The sequence below is a fragment of the Rhincodon typus genome, chromosome 32 (assembly GCF_021869965.1).
Source record: "Rhincodon typus isolate 14 chromosome 32, sRhiTyp1.1, whole genome shotgun sequence".
NCBI classification, from domain to species: domain Eukaryota; kingdom Metazoa; phylum Chordata; class Chondrichthyes; order Orectolobiformes; family Rhincodontidae; genus Rhincodon; species Rhincodon typus.
Genome location: NC_063363.1, coordinates 36,372,882 through 36,396,634, shown reverse-complemented (window position 1 = coordinate 36,396,634; position 23,753 = coordinate 36,372,882). Strand labels below are relative to the sequence as shown.

Below are 23,753 nucleotides of genomic sequence, written 5' to 3'. Positions count from 1 at the left end.
TTCATTGTGGTTGGTGATAACTTGCTAAAGATCAACAGGGAGATGTGGAATGACCACCATGCTAAAGAAAGGATTGTGAAGAAGCTTCAAAAAAGCTTCTAGAATAGTTTGTTCTCACCAAATTGGATGAACTGATGAAATATGTTTTTAACTCCTGGATTTTAATCACCTGATTGGGAAATCAACATATGCAGTGTCAAAGAGACTTAGACACTCCAGGATATTAATAAGATCAAGTCCTGAGACCAGCTGCCAAATTCTAACTGACTTAAGCAATTGACTGCATTTCCAAAGACAGAGGATATTATTAACGCTGCTCCATGGGGATTGTGGGTGAGGCTGCTGCATTTCACCATCACTGATGTGGATGAAGGTATTGAGCTAGCTGGCTGCTAGGTCACAGATGATGTTAAGAATTCTATACATTTAATACCAGAGGGGAATAAAACAAATCATCAGCAAATTGAGATGTAATGAGGGAAGTAAACCTGCATCAAGAAGAACCAATGTTACGCATTTGCACAGATTGCATTGTTGCAAGCTTTGGACTGACTGGGATGTATGTGTGTAGTATATGAACCTGCATATGTCCACAACCAGTGCTTAGACTCTTACCAGCAATACAATTTTGCTTTTGGATGTATTGCCATGACAATTAATTGTAAAACAAAAATGTTGTACAGTTCTTATGTAGTTCTTAAGAACTTAGGTCACATTTGAAACTGCGTCTAGTTTTAGTTTGTTACCATCTGAGTCGCTAATACACCAGAAATTAACAACTAATTGAAATGCCCTCAACAGCCCTGAAACACTGTGGCTTTTTATTCCAGAGAATTGCAATGAGGTCTTCAAAAAATTATAGCTTAACTAAAATTAGTGACCGATGTGGACAGATCTAGGAAAGTTAGAGGAGTTAGGGTGAAATGGAGGCAAAGATTAGTTACGTAAATCAGAACCAGACAGTAGAAGCTGTTATAACAAGGTGTAGAGCTGGATGAACACAGCAGGCCAAGCAGCATCAGAGGAGCAGGAAGGCTGAAATAAATAGGGAGAGAGGGGGAGGCGGATAGAAGATGGATAGAGGAGAAGATAGGTGGAGAGGAGACAGACAGGTCAAAAAGGCGAGGATGGAGCCAGTAAAGGTGAGTGTAGGTGGGGAGGTAGGGAGGAGATAGGTCAGTCCAGGGAGGACGGACAGGTCAAGGGGGCGGGATGAGGTTAGTAGGTAGGAGATGGAGGTGCGGCTTGAGGTGGGAGGAGGGGATAGGTGGGAGGAAGAACAGGTTAGGGAGGCGGGGACGTGCTGGGCTGGTTTTGGGAAGCGGTAGGGGGAGGGGAGATTTTGAAGTTTGTGAAATCCAAATTGATACCATTGGGCTGCAGGGTTCCCAAGCGGAATATGAGTTGCTGTTCCTGCAACCTTCAGGTGGCATCGTTGTGGCACTGCAGGAGGCCCAGGATGGACATGTCATCTGAGGAATGGGAGGGGGAATTGAAATGGTTCGCGACTGCAGTTGTTTAGTGCGAACCGAGAGTAGGTGTTCTGCAAAGCGGTCCCCAAGCCTCCGCTTGGTTTCCCCGATGTAGACGAGGCCACAACGGGAACAGCGGACCAGTATACCACATTAGCAGATGTGCAGGTGAACATCTGCTTGAAGTGGAAAGTCTTCTTGGGGCCTGGGATGGGGGTAAGGGGGGAGGTGTAGGGGCAGGTATAGCACTTCCTGCGGTTGCAGGGAAAAGTGCCAGGTGTGGTGGGGCTGGAGGGGAGTGTGGAGCGGACAAGGGAGTCACGGAGAGAGTGGTTTCTCCGGAAAGCAGATAAGGGTGGGGAGGGAAAAACGTCTTTGGTGGTGGGGTCAGATTGCAGATGGCGGAAGTGTCGGAGGATGATGTGTTGGATCCGGAGGTTGGTGGGGTAGTACGTGAGGACGAGGGGGATTCTGTTTTTCCTTTTTCAAGAATGTTGACTCATGAAACAAATACGAATTTCCTGAGCTGAGCCCACAAGTACGGCTATCACTGCTGCAAACAGAATACGTGTCGTTGGGGAAAGTGTCTCAGTCACTGTTGATCACCTGAAACAAGTTTGATCACCTCTGGGTTTGACCAAGGAATTTCCTAAATATCCCTTCCTGTTAATCATAAGTCGGTTGAGTTTTTTTTTGCCTCTCCCAGGAGATTGGGTGAGGGGGGGTAGGGGGGGTGAGTGGGGTGGAGGAGAAGGAGGGTGAGAATCACGTATGCAACAATTGCTCGATAACAATGAAGAGTCTGATGAATCAGCTGACCTTTTTCTCCCCGTTCTGATGTTTCGAACTTGCACCAAAGTTCTCTTGGATTAGCTAAATGGCATGTACTGTGCAGAAAGTTTGCATGCACCCCCTTACTGACAATCTTTCGATACTTGGCCTTGTTACCTGTTTGGTTTGGTGTCCTGTGAAGAGACACCACTGCCAGATACCACTCTAAAAAAAGGATAAAGGGATTGCTGATACTGTATTCATTACAAAAAAAAAAAGCAGAATAGCTCTGCATCTGCTGATCCCAATTCTGCAAAGTAAATCTAATGCCTGCTTGACTGGCTACAAGTAGAACAACAAACAAGCTCTTACTTGTGTATTTGTCAAACCATTCACAGGGAACAGATCCTGTTGTTGTGTACCCCTATGGATATTTTTCACCTGATCCTGTGCTGTTTGAACGTAGCAAGTCATGAGAAAATGTCAGCTTTTTCCAAAAGCAGTAGTCCATTCCCATGCGTGGCATGGTGGCATAGAGGCTAGCACTGCTGCCTCACAGCTCCTGGGACCCAGGCTTGATTCCAGCCTTGGGTGACTGTCTGGAGTTTGCATGTCCTCCTCGTGTCTACGTGGGTTTCCTCCAGGTGTTCCGGTTTCCTCTCATAGTCCAAAGGTGTGCACGTTAGGTGGATTGGCCATGCTAAATTGCTTGCAGTGTCCAGGGATGTGCACACTAGGTGGGTTAAACTATTGAGAATATGGGGTAATGGGTATAAGGTGGGGTCTGGGTTTGAGTGACATATTCTTTGGAGGATTGGTACAGACTTGATGGGCCAAATGGCCTCTTTCCGCACTGTGGGGAATCTTTGATACTATAATATAGATTTTATATCATCTTGTTTAACCATGGGTAACCAAGAGGAAGTCACAAGAGAGACACTAACATATATCTATTCAATCCTAAACAAAAATAATTGAAGTGTACTTCTTGCCAATCCTGAGCCTCCCGTCATGCTTACATGCTGATGCTTCATATACTATCTTACAGTGGTACAAGATCTTTATTACAAGAACAGGCACTGTTCATGTGTAATATAATCAGATTGTTACTTTTCATTTTTGTTTTGAAACATGTAAAGTTGTCCATCTTGTATTAAAGATCTGTAAAATTGAACATGAGCACTGTACTTGTATCAAAACTTATAATATGAAAACAACTAACAGTCAGAAAGTCCATATACCCAACAGCTTTACATCAGTACTGATGTAATGAATAGTGGAACGATTATTATCCCTCTGAGAAATACTGAAAAGAACCAACATGGTTTCAGAAGGAGAAATTTTCATTTGATTCTTTTTTTTTTTAAAAGCTGTGTACAAATACCATAGGAGTCTGAAAGCATTAGTGAACACTTCAGTAATGGAGGTGACATCCTGGGGTAGAAAGCAATAGTGGCTAATGTAATGAACTGTAAAAGTCTCCGAGTCTACCTGGTCTCCTCTAAAACTTATTTTCCAAAAGTGTTAGCACTACCTGGTTTCAGAAATTTCATCCTCTTCATCTTCATCCAGATTCTGAAGATCAGATTTTTCAGAGCTCACATCATCAATTTTGTTTTGAGGGCAGCAAACATACTCAGTGCCACGAAACCTATCGAGGCCACATGGAAGTAACATTCCATAGGTGTGGAGAATCATAGACTCTGCAGCACAAGCCTGAAAAACAACAGCAGTAAGACATTCACACTTTAGGTTTAGGAACCAGTGAAAATACAAATACTCGGTAATACTTCATACAGACAAATCATCAAATTTGAACAAAACAGAAAATACTGGCACTGGCATGGCAGATAGTGTATCAGTTGATGTTAACAATGTTTAGTCACCTGAATTTCACTGAATTCTATGCTGCACATAACACCTGGATCCCAGAACATATAGACAGCATTAAGTCAGGCCCCAGAGAGACCACTGGTACTGCTGTTTACAATTACTAGCATTTGAGCACAGCACAGCTCAATTTGACATGGGCCCCATGGTTATAGTGAGCCAGAGCTAAAATGGCACAGTGTGCCTGTAAGGGAGTATGTTTGAATGATCAGGATCCAACTGTCTGTCAAAATGCAGAATCTGAACCATCACATGGTACATGGTCATTTCATCAGTGTGCTCCCGACCTAAGTTAATGCTGTCAGGAAAAGAGGGGGGAAATGAGACAGCAAGCATAGAAAAATCAAAGCAACGGTCCTCACACATGACCACAAACATATCCTCAAACTAATCTGCACCCTACAAATTGAAGTGTGTGGTACTGTTCAATTTTATGGAGCGAACAACATCACCATGGCCTGCATAGAAACTTTCAGTTTGCACTGTGGTTGCACAGCTGAGAGGGAATATTGCTATCTAATTTCATGACCTGTACAACTGCCTGTACCTAGTATATTGAAAGGCAAGTTTCCATGAGTATGCTGTTTGACTAGTCTGTGGGTCATCTCTCTCAACTCTAGCCCTCAGGACTTCAGGGTTGACAGGGCTGAGTCGCTGTTGTCATTTCAAGTGCCATGGTCAATATAGATTTTCATCTGATTACATTCCCTTGTATAAAACTGTTATGGATGCTGAATTTTTGAGTGCCACGAGTGCCCATTTCAGGAGGCTGTTAAGAGTCAGTCACATAGCAGTAAGTCTGGAATCTAGAGTTGATGATGGCTGAGTGGTATAATTGTGTCTGTTAATCTAGCGACACAGGTAATGTTCTGGGGATTCGGGCTCGAGTGGTGGAATTTGAATTCTATAAAAAACGTCTAATGACAACAAATTCATTGCCGATTGCCAGAAATAAACCGATCTGGTTCGTTAATATTCTTTAGGGAAAGAAACTGTCATCCTTATTTGGTCTGGCCTACACGTTACTGCAGACCCACAGAATGTGGTTGACTTTTAACTGCCCTCTGGGGAATTAGAGGTGGGCAATAAATGCTGGTCTAGCTACCGATGCCCTCATCTTGTGAACAAATTTAAAAACTCACACGTAGGCCAGACGAGTAAGGACGCTGGTTTCCTTCCCTAAAGGACAACAGAGAATCGAATGGGGTTTTACCATAATCACTATAAGGGCAAAAGCAGCTCACCGAAACTTCTTACTAATATGGTTCGACCCGAGTCTCTTTTTACTTAATAACAAACACTGGGCATTTTTGTGCCAAGAAGAAATTTAGGCTAAACTAGATCAAAAGTCTTCAAACCTTGAAATATTTGCGAAAATCTTATAATTTCTAATAAGATTTGCAAGATTTTATCTCACATCTGAATGTAAACCAGATGCTCCAACTAAGCTAAAACCTTCCAGACAAACCAACCTAAATCCTATAAAATCTTACTTAGCAGCTAAGCACTCAATCCAGCAAACTTTTACCTAACATCCTCCCACCACAGAGGAAAAGGCAGGACAAAGTCCCAGGAGAAGTTAGCTCTCATATTAAGATTTGCAATCCAACATGAAAATTTACTAGAGGACTGAGAGAAGAGAAGTTTAATCTCCATACGGAGGTACAATCTGCCACTCCTATTCCCACAAGGCTAGCTTTTACTTTCAGACTTTTCGTTGAATTCAAATTTCGCCATCTGCCACGGTGGAATTCAAACCAAAGTCCACATAACATCGACAAAAAAAAAACCCAAAGATTTGCAGATGCTGGAAATCTGAAAGAAAAACAGAAATTGCTGGAAAATCTCAGGTCTGTGGAAAGATGCTACCAGACCTACTGAGATTGTCCAGCAATTACTGTTTTTTCCCCTGCAACATTAGCCTGGGTTCTGGATTACCTTCCCTCTTCTGGTCACACCCTCATCTCAAATGATCTGCCTCCACCATTCAAAAAGATCATGGCTGCTCCAATAATCCTCAGCTCCAATTTCCTGCCTTTTTCCCATAACCTGTAATTCCCTTATCGATTAAAATCTAGCTCATCCTCAAATACACTTAACGACACAACCTCGGCAACCCTTTGTGGTAAAGAACTTCACAAAATCATTACCCTCAGAAGAAATTGACCCTTTGGCTCACCATTTATATGTTGACCAACAAACACCAAACTATACTAATCCCACTTACCTGCACTTGAACTATAGCCTACTATGCCCAAGCATTTTAACTGGTCATCGACATTCTTGTTAGATGTTGCTAGAGTGCCTGCCTCCACCACTCTCTCAGGTGGTGCATTCCACATTTCTACCACAATGCATCTCTGTCTGAAAAGTCTAACCCCTTACTCTGGTCCTAGAGTGTCCCACAAGACAGAACAACCTTTAGATATCTATCTCATCAAGTACTCTAAGAATCTTAAATGGCTCATTAAGGTTGTGCCTCATTCTTCTAAACTCCAACTGAATGCAGACCTAACCTACTCAAATTAAAACAAAAACCTGCAGATTCTGGCAATCTAAAACAAAAACAAAAATTCTGGGTGAAACTCAGGTCTGGCAGCATCTATAGAAAGAAAACAGAGTTGACATTATAAGAGTTGGGTATCATTTTGCGGTCATTTTATTAGGCCACTTTTGGAATACTGCATTCAATTCTGGTGTCCCTGCAATAGGAAAGATGTTGTGAAACTTGAAAGGGTTCAGAAAAGATTTGCAAGGATGTTGCTGGGGTTGGAGGGTTTGAGCTATAGGGACAGGATAGGCTGGGGCTGTTTTTCCTGGAGGCTGAGGGGTGACTTTAGAGAGGTTTATAAAATCATGAGAGGCATGGACAGGGTGAAAAGTCAAGGTCTTTTTCCCCAAGGTTGGCAGTCCAAAACTACATGGTATAGGTTTAAGGTGAGACGGGAAAGATCTAAAAGGGATCTAAGGGGCAACTTTTCACGTAGAGGATGGTGCATGGACTCACCTACCAGAGGAAGTAGAGGAGACTGGCAGAATTACGACATTTAAAGGCATCTGGATGGATATGTGAATAGAAAGGGTTTAGAGGGAAATGGACCAAATGCTAACAAATGGAACTAGATTAATTTAAGGTATCTGGTCAGCATGGACAAGTTGGACCGAAGGGTGTGTTTCCGTGCTGTACATCTCTATGACTCGATGAGCCCGGTGACCCTGTTTCAGAATCGAACCAGCTCAGTCTCTTGTCGTACAACATTCCCTCCGAACCCAGAATAACCTTCTCTGGACTGCCTCCAATGCTAGTATATCCTTCCCTAAACAATGGGCCCAAAATTGTCCACAAATTCAGTGGTCTGACTCATACTTTGTATAGATTTGACAAGACTTTCCCATTTTCATATTCTATTCCCCTTGAAATAAAAGATGACTACTTCCCTCATCCAAGTCAATTATATTGTAAATAACTGCAGCGCTCCAGTCAGGTAACACATATCAGATTCCAACAGCACACAACACCAAAGCGTTTCATTTCTGTATTGCTTCATTTGCTAATTACCAGAAATCAAAGGCCTCTAGATCTCAATTGCTCCACCAATAGTTTCTCACTACCCACTCTTCCTCAGCCCTCAGTATTCTGAACACCTATTTCAAATTTTCTCTCAACCTTCTCAGGGAAAACAGTTCCTGAGGATTTCTTCAACTTATCTACATAACTGAAATTCTTCATCCCTGGAACCATTCTTGTGAATGGTTTCTGGACTCCTCAAATGCCTTTACACCTTTTGTAAAGTGTGGTATCCAGAACTGGATGCAGGCTACAGTTCAGATCAAAGCAGTACTTTACACAAATTAAACAAAACCCACTTGCTTTCGTGTCCATTGATTGAGCCCAGAATAGTATGTATTTTCATCTAGGACCCTTTGCTTCTGCACTCCCTTTAGAATTATACCCTTGACTATACCCCCAACTTCCTCTCTACCAAACAAGTTACTTCAAACATCCCGTTGAAGGTGACCTTGCTGGATAGGCTTCCTAACAGTGGGAAGGAATAAAAAGTCTTAAAACACATTAAGGTAGATAAATCCCCAGGACCTGATGAAGCGTATCCCAGGACATGGTGGGAGGCTAAGGTGGAAATTGCAAGGTCCCTTGCAGAATTATTTCTATCAACAACAGCCACGGGTGAAGTGCCCAAAGATTGGAGGGCAGCAAATGTTGGTGTTATTACTTAAGAAAGGCTGCAGAGGAAGGCCTGGGAACTACAGACAGGTCTGCCTGACGGATGTGATGGGTACATTGTTAGAGGGGATTCTGAGAGAGAGGATCGACAGGTATTTGGGATAGCCAGCATGGCTTTGTGTGCGGGAAATTGTGTCTCATGAATTTCATTTAGTTTTTTGAAGGGGTGAACAAGAAAGTGGATGAGGCCAGTGTGGTAGACGTTATCTATATGGACTTTAGCGAGGCCTTTCACAAAGTACCACGTGGTAGGTTGTTCAGTAACATTAAATCTCACAGGATCCAGAGACAGCTTGCCAATTGGATACAAAATTGGCTTAAAGGTAGAAGACAGAGGATGGTGAAAGAGGGTTGTTTTTAAAACTGGAGCCCAATAACCAGCAGTGTGCCACAGGGATTGGTCCACTATTATATTGTCATTTATATAAATGATTTGTATGAGAATTTAGGAGGTATAGTTAATAAGTTTGCTAATGACACCAAGATTGGTTATCAGGCTTGAGGACTAGACTGATCAGAGTTCAGGGCCAGCATGTTCCAGTTAGGAGGAAGGACAAGGAAGGCAAGGTAAGGGACCCTCGGATAGCAAGGGAGGTTGTGAATTTAGTCAAAAAGGAAAAAGCATACATAAGGGCTTAGGAAGCTAAAATCAGACAGGTACATGAGGAATATAAAGAAAGCAGGAAAGAACTGAAGCAGGCAATCAGGAAAACAAGAAGGGGCCATGAAATGACCTTGGCAAGTAGGTTGAAGAGAATCTGAAGGCATTCTATACACACATTAAAAACAAGAGGATATCGGGGGGAAAGGTAGGACAACTCAAGGATAAAGGAGTGAACTTGAGCTTGGAAACAAGAATATAGGTGAGATCCTAAATGAGTACTTTGCATCAGTTTTCACCCAGAAGAAGGATATGCGGGATAGTGAGATTTGTGTGGAGCATACTAATATGCTGGAGTGTTTTGAGATCAAGAAAGAAGTGGTGTTGGGTCCCTTGAAGAGCATTAAGGTGGGTGAGCCCCCAGGGCCTGATGGTATCTATCCCAGGTTATTGAGACAGGCAAGAGGGGAGATTGCTGGGGCCTTCACCAAGATATTTATATCCTCACTAGCTACTGGAAGATCCCAGAGGGCTGGCGGGTAGCTAATGTTGTTCCTCTGTTCAAAAAGGGAATAGGGATAATTCAGGAAACTATACATTGGTGAATCTCACATCGGTGGTTGGGAAACTACCGGAAAGAATTCTTAGGGATAGAATTTACTTACATTTGGAAAAGGATGCTCTAATTAGGGACAGTCAGAATGGCTTTGTGCATGGCAGGTCACGTCTTACTAACATGACTGAATTTGTCAAAGTGACGATGAAGGTGATCGATGAGGGTAGAGCAGTGGATGTTGTCAACATGGATTTTAGTAAGGCTTCCGACAAGATCCCTTATGATAGACTCATCCAGCAGATTAAGGCGCATGGGATCCACAATGACTCTGCCACGTGGATTCAGAATTGGCTTGTCCATAGAAGACAGAGGGCAGTGGTCGAAGGGTGTTTTTCAGGCTGGAGGTCCGTGACTAGTGGTGTTCCGCAGAGTTCTGAACAGGAACCTCTGTTGTTTATGATATATATAAATGACTTGAATGAAACTGTAGGTGGGTGGGTTAGTAAGTTTGCAGATGACACAAAGATCAGTGGAGTTGTGGATAGTGTAGAGGGTTATTAAAAGATACAGTGGGATATAGATCAGTTGCAGATATGGGCAGAGAAATGACAGATGGTACTTAATCTGGGTAAATGTGAGGTGCAGCACTTTGGGAGATCAAATGTTCAGGAGAAGTATACAGTCAATGGCAGGACCCTGAACAGCACTGATGTACAGAGGGATCCTGGGGTCCAGGTCCATAGTTCCCTAAAAGTGGCCACACAGATAAGATAGGGTGGTAAAGATGGTGTATGGCATGCTTGCCTTTATTGGTTGGGAAATTGGGTACAAGAGTCAGGCTGTCATGTTGCAGCTTTATAAGAGTTTGGTTAGGCGGCACTTAAGAGTATTGTGTTCAATTCTGGTCGCCACACTGCAGGAAGGATATGGAGGCTTTGCAGAGAGTGCAGAAGACGTTTACCAAAATGCTGCCTGGATTAGAGGGTATGAACTATAAGGACAGGCTAGAAAAACTGGAGTTTTCTTCTCTGGAGCGGTGGAGACTGAAGGGAGACTTGGTAGAAATCTATAAAATTATGAGATGCATAGATAGGGTTGACAGTCAGAATATTTCCTCCCCCCGCCAACCCCGAGTTGAAATGTCCAATACTAAGGGATATACATTTAAAGTAAGGGGGGGGGGAGTTCACAAGAGATGCGAGAGGCAAGTTTTTTTTTAAACACAGAGAGCAGGAGGAGTCTGGAAATTGCAGCCAGGGGAAGTGGTGGAGGCAGATACGATGTTTAAGGAACTTTTAGATAAACATATGAACATACAAGGAATGGAGGGATATGGATCAAGGGCAGACAGAAGGGATTAGTTTAATTTGGCGTTATGTTCGACACAACATCATGGACCAAAGGGCCCATCCTGTGCTGTACAATCCTCGTCTCTATGGTGGTATAGTGGACAATGAAGGTGGTTATCTGGGAATACATCGAGATCTTGATCAACTGGGCCAGTGGGCTGAAGAATGGCAGCTGGAGTTTAATTTAGATAAATACGAGTTGCTGCATTTTGGTAGGTCAAACCAGGGCAGGACTTATACAGTCAATGGTAAGGCCCTGAGGACTGTTGTAGAAAAAAAAAGAGATCTAGGGGTTCAGGTTCATAGCTACTTGAAGGTGGAGTCACAGGAAGACGGGGTGGCGAAGGTAGCTTTCGGCATGCTTGCTTTCATTGGTGACAGCATTGAGTAATGGAGTTGGGATGCCTTGTTGGAGCTGTAGAAGAAGTTGGTAAGGTGTGCAGTTCTGGTCGCCCTACAGTAGGAAGGATATCATGAAACTAGAAAGAGTGCACAAAAGATTTACTAGGATGCTACCTGGACTGGAAGGTTTGAGTTATAAGGAGAGGCCGAACAGGCTGGGACTTTTCCCTCTGGAGCACATGAGACTGAAGAGTGACCTTACAGAAGTCTATAAAATCGTGAGGAAGCATAGATAAGGTACATCGTCAACAGCTTTTCCACATTGTACGAGTGTCTAAAGCTAAAGGGCAGAGGTTTAAGGTCAGTGTGGGTGAGAAACAAAGTGTCCATTTTTTCACACAGTGGGTGATGAGTGTCTTGAACGGGCGGTCAGATGTAGTAGTGGAGGCAAGTACAATTCCGTCACTTAAGAAACATTTGGACAGATACAGGGATGGGATAGGTATGGAGGGATACAGATCAAATGCAGGCAAATGGGACAAGTTTAATTGTGAAAACTGGGCAGCATGGGCAGGTTGGACAGAAGGGCCTGTTTCCGTGCTGTAAACATCTATGGCTATGAAGTAGAAGATAGAATTTTTCTGCAGGACAAGTAGGGTTGGTGATTACAATTACTTGAGGGCAGACTGGGAAAAAGGTAGAATGTTGAGCTCAGATAGGGAGAAATTCCTGCAAGCTGTACAGGAGAACTTTCTGGAACAGCACATTTCCAATCCTAGCAGATAGGGAGCTATAATGGATCAAGTTCTCGGAAATGAGGATGGTCAAGTGGAGAACGTCAGAGTGGGAGAGCATTTAGGAAAAAGCAATTGTTAGACAATAAGGTTCCCTATTAACTCGGAAAAGAATAAAAATCAGTCAAGAATTAAGACCCCAGACTGGAAGAGGGCATATTTTAGAGATCTGAAAGATGAACTTAAGTAAATTGACTGGAAACACATTTTGGTGGCTAAAACAGTGAATGAAAAATAGGAGCATTTCAAAAGAGACACGAGTAGGTTGCAAGCCAGGTACGTAGCCATGGAAAAAAAAATAAATACAGGCTATCCAAAGCTTGAGTATGCTTGATGACTAAGGACATGATGAGAAAATAAGGAAGAAAAAGGAGGCATGTGATGCATACCAGAATAATATCATCAACAGAAATCAGGAACAGTATCTCAAATGCAGGAGAGGGGCTAAAGCTAGAATAAGGAAGGCTAAGAGGAAACATCAGGAAATGATGGTAGACGGCACTAAAACAAAAAGCACAACTTTCTTCAGATATATTAATAGTCAAAAATTAGTGAAGGACAGAGTGGTGTCCATAGGGAATAAGCAAGAGAAGCTGCTCAGTGAAGCAAAAGATTTGACAGAGGTACTAAATGTATATTTTGCTTGTCTTTACCAAATTAGAAGATGCTAACAATGGTGCAAAATGGCGGGAGAGTAGGACACTCCAGCCGGAGCTCATCCGCTCCACCCACTCTTCTTTTCTTCTTCCTCCTGATGTTTTTATTTCCTTCTTCCTTTCTCCCCTTCGACGACGATAACAACTCCCAGCCTCCAGCAAAGAGCAAGGATCCCCAGTCTCCAGGTATGATCCCCGGCCTCCTGTAATCGACAACACCTGGCCTGGCACAGTGGCCTCCCAGCGTGGCATAGCGACCTCTCAGCATCCGGCAGTGGCCCCCCGGTGTTGGCGTGGTGACCTTCCAGCCTCCCGCAGCAGACTCCCAGTGTGGAATGGCATCCTCTTGGCTACCGGCAGTACCCTCCTGGCATTAGCGTGGGAACCTCCTGGCATGTTGCAGCGGCCACCTCCCACGGCGACCTCCCAGCCTGGTGCAGCAGCCTTCTGGCGTGGCGCAGTAACCTTCCAGCCTCCTGCATTGGCCTCTGCCAGCGCAGTGTGGAGATAGCTTCCAGTCTGCACTAGGCCCTAAGTGCCAGCATGGTCTACCATACTGAACTCTTTTCTGTAATGCTCGACATTTTATTTCTGTAATAAATCTTGTAACATAATAAGCTGTATTTAGGTACTTTTGTATCTAAATCAGCTCTGTAATTGGCAACATATAAACTTTTGACTATACTCAATGAGTATATGTGACAACAAAGGCTATTCTATTCTATTCTATGCTCTAGTTGAAAGTGTGGGAATTGAGCAGTATAGTGATTGATAAAGAAGAGGTCGTGAAAGGGCTGGCAGCACACCAAGTAGAGAAGTAGCCAGGCCTGAATGGGATGCATCCTAGATTGCTGAGAGAGGCAAGGGAGCAAATCACGGAAGCGTTGATAGAAATTCTCCAGGCCCCTCTGAACATAGGATTATTCGGGGGGAGGGCCTGAAGGGTTACAAATGTGACACTGGTGTTTAAGAAAGGGGCAAAGGATAACCTAGGAAACTGTAGACCTGTCTACTTGACATCAATAGCAGAAAAACTGATGGAGGCCATAACACATGATGAGGTAAATAACCACCTTGAGAAAAATAAGGTGGTATTTTTATATTGCTCGCTGCACCTGCAACTCACCAATCTTATTTGCCACACTCCATAGATTCACATACATATACTGTAATCCAATTCAAAAACCAAGAAATTTTTAACCAGGAGTAGGCCATTTAGACCTTCAATTCTGCTATGTTATTCAATATTTTCATCGTTGATCTTCCATGACAGTACCCTCCACAACAGTACCCTCTCCCTCCCCATACCCCTTGATCCCTTTAGCCTTAAGGACTACAACTACCTCCTCCTTGAAAACATTTAATATTTTGGCCTCAGCCGCAGACAGTTGCACAGCCTCACCACTGTCGGGGTGAAGAAGTATCTCCTCATTTCTGTCCTAAATGGCCTACACCCCTGTTCTCTTAGATTATGACCCCTGGCTGTGGACTCCTCGGTCATTGGGAATATCCTTCCTGCATTTATTATGGCTAGTCCTGATGGAATTTTACATGTTTTATGATATTCCTCCTCAGTTTTCCTCCAGCACATCTTTCTTCACACAAAGAGAACAAAATGGCACATAATGCTCTTACTAAGGCCCTGTACGACTGCAGCAAGACATCCCTACTGCTGTACTTGAATCCTCTTCTCAGGTTATCCATCAATGCTGAACTCTCCCAGGATTAACATTTTACACACTAAATGGAGTTAACTGTTTATAGGAGTGAGTCATTTGCAAATAGTTACAAATGTAAATGTTAGATGCGACACTAGTTACAAGTAGTGAATAATTTCATCAGAATCAGTATAAGTGGTTAATAGCCACTTCTTCAAGACCTAATTGCAATGTGTTGTGTGGCAGTGTCATCATGCTAAATGTTACAGGCTTTGAACAGAACTCAAAACTGGTATCAATGAGGCACTGGGGACCATCAGTAGCAGCAGAATTGTTGACATCATTACCCTTCAAGAATTTCATGAAAAGATTTTACGCAAAATGGTGTAAAAGCGCATTTCAAATAGAGAACTCAGAAAGGTTCTGTAGACAGGTCACTGAATAGATGCATCTCCAGCTGGTGGACTGGTAAGGATGAGGTCAAGATTGTTTTCCCCTCTTGTTGGTTCCCTTGCCACCTGCCGCAGACCCAGATTTGCAGGTATGCCCTTCAGGACCTGGTCCGTAGTGCCGCTGCTCTGCAAATTTTGGAGATGGACACAGAAATCCCCCACCCAAAGTATATTTTGTGTCCTTGCCACCCTCAGTGCCTCCTCCAAGTGTTGTTCGACATGGAGGAGTATCGTTTCATCAGCCAAGGGAGGATGCTACGTGGTCATCAGCTGAAAGTTTCCTTGCCCATATTTAACCTGAAGCCATCGGACTTCATGGCGTCTGGAGTCAATGTTGAGGACATTCAGAGCAACTCCCTCCCAACTATATACCACAGTGCCTGCATCACTACTGGGTCTCACCTGCCAGTGGGACAGAACACATCTAGGGTTGGTGATAGTGGTGTCTAGGACATTGAATCATATCTTAGAGACAATGAGTATGAATAGATCAGGTTGTTGCTTGACTAATCTGAGACAGTTCCCTCAATTTTGGCACCAACTGCCCCCCAGATATCAGTAAGAAGGACTTTGCAAAGTCAACCGTGCTGTTTTGACCATTGTCTTTTTCAGTGCCTAGGTCAATGCCAGTTAATTCGACAAGTTTCATTTCTTTGTTAAGACTTGGTAGCAATTGTTACAACTGATTGGCTTGCTAGAGCATTTCAAAGGGCAGTTGAGAGTCAACCATGTTGCTGTTGGTCTGGAGTCACATATAGGCGAGATCAGGCAAGGATGGCAGATTTCCATCTCTCAAGTCCATTAATGAGCTAGATGGGCTTTTCCAACAACCAACAATGGTTTCATGGTCATACTTAATTCCAGGTTTTCCTTTTTATTTAATTCAAATTGCACTGGCTGCAGTGGCAGGAATTGAACCCGGAACCCCAGAACATTAGCTGAGTTTCTGGACTTATAGTCTTGCGATATTATCACTTGGCCATCGTTGATCCATTTCCTCAGTCTATATCACAAAACCAAATTATCTAGTCATTAGTACAATGCTGTTTATGGGCTTTTACTGTTTACAAATTGGCTGCCTCATATATACATTACAACAGTAATTACAACCAGTGAAGCACTACTGAAATGTAAAGAGCTTTGGCATGTCTTTGAGCTAATGAAAAGTGTGAAACAAAATTAAGTGTTTCTTCAGACTGTTAATACGAGAAAACCTTGTTTATTTTCAAATTTCAAAAGAAGTCATAGTTAAAAGCCAGGGCTGTCTGATGTGTCCTTTCTCAATTCAGAAGAAAGTTCACATAAACACTTGATATATTTCATGTAAATCTGAAAGGATGCTGCTAGAGAAAACACTCCATGGTCAAGTGTGTTTTTTATTCATTCATGGGACTGGGTGTTGCTAGCTGGCTAGCATTTATTGCCTGTCCCTAGTTGCCATGAAGGTGGTGGTGGTGAGCTGCCTTCTTAAACCACTGCTGTCCACCTGCTCTAGGTTGGCCCACAATGCCATTAGGGAGGGAATTCCAGGAATTTGACCCAGTGACAGTGAAGGAATGGCAATATAGTTCCATGTCAGGCTAAAGAGTGCGTGGAGGGGAACTTGAAGGGGGTGGTGTTCCCATGTATCCTCTGCCCTTGTCCTTCCAGATGGAAGTGACTATGACGTTGAAAGGTGCTGTCTAAGGGTTTTTGGTGCAGTGCATCTTGTAGATAGTACACACTATCAAGGGCGAGAGGATGCCTGTGGATGTAGTGCCAATGAAGCAGGCTGCTTTGTCTTGGATGGTGTCAAGCTTCTTGAAAGCTGTTGGAGCTACACCAATCCAAGCAAGTGGGGAGCATTTCATCACACTTCTGACTTGTGCCTTGTAGATGATGGACAGGCTTTGCAGAGTCAGGGAGTTGCTTGCTGCTGTATTCCCAGCCTCTGACCTGCTCATGTAGGCACGGTGTTTATGTAGCAAGTTCAGTTGAGTTTCTGGTCAATAAAACCCCTAGATTGCACTTTTGATGTCACCTTCCTTCACTTTACCAATGATTGAGAGTAGACTGATGGGGCAGTAATTGGCTGGGTTGGATTTGTTCTGCTTTTAATGTCCAAGAAATACCTGGGCAATTTTCCACAATGTTGGTCAATGCCAGTATTGTAAGTGAACTGGAACAGTTGGCCAGGAGACGGCAAGTTCTGCAGCACGTCTTCAGTACTATTGCTGGAACTTCGTCAAGGCCAATAGCTTTCGCATTACCCAGAGCCTCCAACCTTTTCTTGATATCATATGGAGTGAATCAAATTAGCTTAAGAGCGGTATCTGAAATGCCGCAGAGCACCGAAGGAGGCCAAAATGGATCATCCACATGGCACTTCTGACTGAAGATTACTGCCAATGCTTCAGCGATATCCTTTGCACCAATATGCTGGGCTCTTCCACCATTGAGGATGTGGATATTTGTAGAGTTTCTTCCTGCAAAGAGTTGTTTAATTGTCCACCACCATTCACAAATTGATGCGACAGGACCATAAAGCCTAGATCTGATCCACGGATGGTGGGAACACTTTGTTTTGTGTATAACTTGCTGCTTATGCTGTTTAGCATGCAATTAGTCCGGTTTAGTGGTTTCACCAGCTTGATACCTCATTTTTAGGTACATCTGGTACTGTTCCTGGCATGCCCTCCTGCACTCTCCATTGAAACAGGGTAAATTCCCTGACTCGATGGTAATGATTGAATGGGGGATACGCCAGACCATGAGGTTACAGATAGTACTGGAGTTCAATTCTGCTGCTGTTGATGGCCCACAGTGCCTCACAGATGCCTAGTTTTGTGTTGCTAAATCTATTCGAACTCTGTCCCATTAAGCAGCGATAGCGCCACTGAGATTAGTCTCAATGTGAAAGCAGGACTTTGTCTCCACAAGGACTGTGTGGTGGTCACTCTTACTGACAATGTCACGGACAGATGTATCTGCAGCCGGCAAATTTGGTAAGGATAAGGTTAAATACGTTTTTCCCTCTTGTTGGTTCCACCACAACCTGCTGCAGACTCAGTCCAGCAGCTATGTCCTTTAGGACCCAACCAACTTGATCAGTAATATTGCTGCCAAGCCCTTTTGATGATGGATACTGAAATTCTCCCACCCACAGTACATTTTGTGTCCTTGCCATCCTCTGTGCTTCCTCCAAGTATTGTTCAACATGGAAGTGTACTGATTCATCAGCCAAAGGAGGATGGTATGTAGGAATCAGCAGGAGGCTTCTTTGCCCATGTTTAAACAGAAGCCATTAAACTTCATGGGGTGCAAAGTCAATGTTGAGAACATCTGGGCAACACCCTCCCAACTGTACATCACCGTGCTGCCAGTTCTGCTGAGGTCTGTTCTGCCAGCAGGACAGGACATACCCAGCAATGGTGATGGTGGTGTCTGGGACATTACCTGTAAGGTATGATTTCATGAGTATGAGTGTGTCAGGCTGTTGCTTGGCTTGTCTGTGAGACACAAGCCGCGAGATGTTAGTAAGGAGGAAGGAAGACTCTGCAGGGTTGACAACTCAACAAATACTTTGGATTTGTCTTCGCTAAGGAGGACACAAATGACCTTCAGCAAAGTGTTAGAAAAATGTTAGGGGACAGAGGGTCATGCATGAAGGAGGAACTGAAGGAAATCCTTATTAGTCAGGAAATAGTAGTGGGGAAATTGGTGGGATTAAAACCCGATAAGTCCCCAGGGCCTAATGCTCTTTATCCCAGAGTTCTTCAGATGCCCTAGAATTAGCAGACGTGTTGGGTGATCATTTTCCAGCATTCTTAAGACTCTGGAAGAGTTCCAATGGACCGGAGGGTAACTTACATGACCCCACTCTTTAAAGAAGGAGGGAAAGAGAAAATAGGGAATTATAGGCCAGTTAGCCTGACATATGTGATGCGGGAAAATGATGCAGTCAACTATTAAGGATGTAATAACTGAGCATTTGGAAAGCGGTGACAGGAACGGTCCAAGCCAGCATGGATTCGTTGAAGGGTAATCATGCTTGACAAATCTTGCGGAATTTTTTGAGCATGTGACCAGTAGAGTGGACAAGGGTAGATCAATAGATGTTATGTACCTGGACTTTCAAAAGGCTTTTGACAAGGTTCCACACAAGAGATTAGTGAGCAAAATTAAAGCTCATGGTCTCAGAGGTAATGTATTGACACGGATATAGAACTTGGTGGCAGACAGGAAGCAGAGAGTTGGAATAAACGGGCCCTTTTCTGAGTGACAGGCAGTGATGAGTGGGGTGCTGCAGGGTGATGCTGGGACCTCAGCTGTTCATAATCTACATTAATGATTTCAACAAAGGAATTGAATGCAATATCTCCAAATTTGCAGGTGGCACTAAGCTGGATAGCAGTGTGTGCTGTAAGGAGCATGCTAAGAGGCTGCAGGGTGATTTGAGCAGACTGGCTAAGTGGGCAAACACGGCATAATGTGGATAAATGTGAGGTTATCGAATTTGGTCACAAAAACTGAAAGGTCGACTATTATCTGAATGGTGGCAGTTTAGGAAAAGGTCAGGGGTAACGAGGCCTGGAGGGGTCATGGTGGAACAGTCATTGAAATTTGGCATGCAGGTGCAGCAGGAAGTGAGGAAAGCTAATGACATGCTGCCCTTCATAGTGACAGAATTTGAGTATCTGAGTAAGGACAACTTGCTGCAGTTATACAGGGCCTTGGTGAGACCACACCTTGACTATTGTGTGCAGTTTTGGCCTCCTAGACCAAGGAAGGGTATTCTTGCTAGTCAGGAGTCCAGCGAAGATTCACCAGACTGATTCCCAGGATGGCAGGACTAACATATGAAAATGACTAGATTGACAGGGCTTGTACTCACTGAAATTTAGAAGAATGAGGGGGAATATCATAGAAACATATAAAATCCTGATGGGAGTGGACAGGCTAGACACAGGAAGAATGTTCCTGATGCTGGGGAAGTCCAAAACTAAGGGTCACAGTCTAAGAATAAGGGGTAAGCCAGTCAAGACTGAGATGAGGAAAATATCTTCACTCGGAGTTGTGAACCTGTGGAATTCTCTACCAAAGAAAGCAGTCAGAACCAGTTCATAAGATATATTCAAGAAAGGACTGGACATGGCCCTTGCAGCTAAAGATCAAGGGGTACAGAGACAAGGTGGGAATGGGATACTGAGATTGCACAAGCAGCCATTATCATATTGAATGGTGGTGCAGATTCAAAGAGCCGAATGGCCTACTCCTGCACATATTTTCAACGCTTTTATGTTCCTATTACAGCGCTGTTTCTGCCATTGTCTTTTCCAGTGCCTAGGTTGATGCCAGGTGATCATTTTTTTGACTCTTCAAGGTGGCTGGTAAATGGAGTGGCTTGCTGGGTCATTTCAGAGGGCAAGTGGTATGAGAAGAACTGAACATACCAGGTCATAAGGGTCACAGAAAGTTGTAAGAAAATCACAGAGGGGATGGAGTAGTATTACTGAATAGAAACACAATCACCTATGCTGAAAGAGGATGCAATGATAGGAAAGCACACAGTGGAGAACTAATACGTGGAGCTGTGGAATTGTAAAGGAACTAAAACCACAGCAGGTGTCATATTGAGACTGTCTGGTTGCAGCTCAGAAGTGTCAGATTTCCTAAGTGCTGAAATTAGGCAGCTAAATAACAAAGCAGAGTTGTATCAATGAGAAATTTTAATCTCATCACTGGTGGTCCCGCTCTATTCCACTCTCTGGGCGAGTCCATAACTGTGGCTTTTGCAGACTCTGCAACACTTGAGGCAGAAGGTGGTTGTGAGAAGGGCCGAGTGGGGTGTCAGTTTTGCAGCACACTCCTTACTCTGTTTTTGCCTGGCTTCTGCTTTTTCCAGATGGCAAGTCCCGTGGTGTTTGACATCTTCCCGGATGCTTGTCCTCCACTTTGGACTTAGGCCAGTAATTCCCAGGGGTCAGTGGGAATGCCGCACTTCACCAGTGATGCCTTGAGGGTATTGCTTCCTCCATCCACCTGGGGCTTGCCTGCCTTTGCGGAGCTGGAAGTAGAGCTCCTGCTTTGCGAGTCTGGTGTTGTTGGGGAGTTACATGGACGATGTGCGCAGCCCATCACAGCCGATCAAGGGTGGTCAGTGCCTCAATGTTGGGTATATTGGCTTGGTCAAGGGCACCAGTGCTGGTGCATCTCTCTTCTCAGCAGATTCAGAGGATCTTGCACAGGCAGTGTTGGTGGTACTGCTCCAGCGTCTTGAAGTGTCTGCTGCAGACAGTCTACACCTCAAAGCCATATAGGAGGGCAGAACCACCATAACTCTGTATATCACAAGCTTGGTGTCGAATCTGATGTTGTTGTCCTCGAACACCCTACTCCTCATGCGGCCAAACAAATCTAGTACCTGCCAGAAAGGTAGTGAATTTCCAGAGAGTATCCAGGATAGATTCACACGGCAATGTGACTTGGATGTGACAAAGGGACAAACAATATTGGATCTAGTAATGAGTAATGAGCCTGATTTAATTATTGACATAGCTCCCCGTGAGCATTTGTCAAAGAGTGATCATAACATAATCAAGTTTCATGGAGCTTTTCTAAGAGCTTAGCAAAAATTGGATACTAGAATTTGGGATTTTAGTAAGGCAGACTTTAATGGGATTAGGTAGAGACAGTCCAGAGTAAACTAGGAAGGTCATGCTAATAGGTATAACAACCATGCAACAGTATAGGCTGGGACATCTTTCCCTCAAGTGTAGTGGTTGAGGAGAGATCTTATAGAGGTTTATAAAATCATAGGGGCTTAGATAAGGTGGATAGCCAAGGTCGTTTCTTCAGGTAGTGGAATCCAAACTTAGAGGGCATGGGTTTAAGGTGAGAGGGGCAAGATTTAAAAGGAACCTGAGGGGCAGCTTTTTCCACACAGAGGGTGTGCCGATTATGGAATGAGCTGCCAGAGGAAGTGGTAGAGGGGAGTACAAGTACAACATTTAAAAGACGCTTGAACAGGTACGTGGATGGGGAAGGTTTGGAGGGATGTGGGCTAAACACAGGCAGCTGGGATTAGTTAGGTTTAAGAAAACTGGTTGGCATGAATGAGTTGAGGCGAAGGGCTTTATGATTCCATGCTTTATGATTCTATGGCTCTATTTAATGCTATTCAGAAGCAATTTATACCCATGAGAAGGGAGAGCCATCGGGGAAAAAAAAACAGCCATGGACATCTCAGGAGGTAAGGGACAGCATAAAATTAAAAGAAAGGGCTTATAAAATGTAAATTAACAGTACATATACCATTAAATGGAACAAAGATTAACAAAGGGCCACAAAGCGGCTTATAAGAGTGGCTGAAAAGAATTATGAAAGGAGACTTACAAGGGACATAGAAGACAATAAAAAGCAGCTGGTCAAGAGTACAACTGACCCACTGAAGATTGAGAGTGTGGATACTGTCAATGGCCACAGGGACATGGAAGACAAGCTGAACAATTATTTTACTTCAGTATTCACAGCAGAAAAGGAGGATAGTTTGCTGGAAGTCCTGAAGAAATTAACAGAGGATTAGGGACATTGTCTAAATAAAATTAACTTAAGTAAATCAAAAATAACGGGGAAATTAATGGAACTGAAGAGTGACAAGTCCCCAGAACGTGATAGCTTCCACCCATAGGTGTTAAAGGACAGCATGTTGCCAATGTTCTAATCATAATCTTTCAGGGTTCCTTGGATTCACTCCGCTGGATTGGAGATCTGCTCATATCATTCCACTCTTTAAAGGGAGACAGAGAGAACCCAAGGAATTACAGACCAGTTAGCCTAACATTTGAGGTTTAGAATTTTTGGGAATCAATAATCAAAGATTGGGTAATTGATCACCTTGAAAAATTTTCATTTAATCAGGAGAGTCAACATGGAATTCATGAAGATAGGTCATGCCTAGCAAACCTGCGTGATTTTTTTTACTGAGAGTGACAAAGGTGGTGGACAGAGGTAGATTGATAGATATTGTTTATTGGGACTTCCAGATTTTTGATAAAGTCTGACAGAAAAGTCTGATAGCTAAGACAGAAACCCATGGAAGTGAGAGCAAATTACAGACATGGGTAGGAAATTGGGTGTGTGGCAAGACACAGAGTTGGAATGGGTTGGTACTCGAACTGATAGAACATAACTAGTGATGCCCTGAAGGGGCCTCAATTATTCAAAATATTCATTGACTTGGACAACAGCATAAACTATTGTCAAATATCCAAATCTGACACAAAATTGGGCAGCACTGCAAACTGTATTGATGATTGCATAAAATTATACCAGGGTATTGATAGGTTAGGTGAAGTGGCAGAAGAGTTTTAATAAAAACAAGGGTGAGGTTATCTGTTTCGGACGTAAAAGGGATGGATCGGGTTTTATTTTTGAAAAGAAGGTACAAAGTTAAATACAGTGGATGTCCAACGAGATTCGGCAGTTCAGATGCACAGCTCTTTAAAATGCCATGAAAGGTGCAGGCTAGAAGGGCTGTATGGCCAACGCCTGCTCCTAGAAAAATTTTTGCATTCAACATGGTGGCAACTGGGCTGTCTTGATTCAAAAGGCTCAGCATGTTTAGATTCGAACCAGCCAAATATTCATTGCCATTAGTTATTTTAGCTCAACATTTTCATCTCTGTAGTAGAGCAGAGGTGGAAATACAGGACAAAACTATAATAATCAACAGTCAGGCAATTGCTTGTTCCTAAGCTAAATTCGCAGAAAATAAAAGGACTAAGTTTAAAGAGAGCACCAACTGCTGACAAAAATTATTCTTTAGTCAATGAATAGTATAAACAATCCTAAAACAGCACAGGAAATAAAGCAATGCAACAGATTATCAGCTACAGTGTTGGCATGTTTATCAAGTTTGTGTATCTGAGGGGCAACAGATGTTTGGTTGCATTCCAGACATGCCCAGGTAATCATCTCTTGAGATAACA

General features: G+C 43.4%; 1 protein-coding gene across 1 annotated transcript in view; it reads right to left on the bottom strand.

Moving 5' to 3' along the window:
• Positions 1-23,753, bottom strand: part of aplp2 (amyloid beta (A4) precursor-like protein 2) — a 219,187-nt gene that overhangs the window by 110,123 nt on the left and 85,311 nt on the right. The window contains exons 4-5 of the mRNA XM_048615382.1: positions 5,276-5,312; positions 3,778-4,032 (exon numbers count right to left, since the gene is read on the bottom strand). Of these exons, the coding sequence (XP_048471339.1) occupies positions 3,778-4,032; positions 5,276-5,312 (292 nt within the window). The remainder of the gene's footprint in view (positions 1-3,777; positions 4,033-5,275; positions 5,313-23,753) is intronic.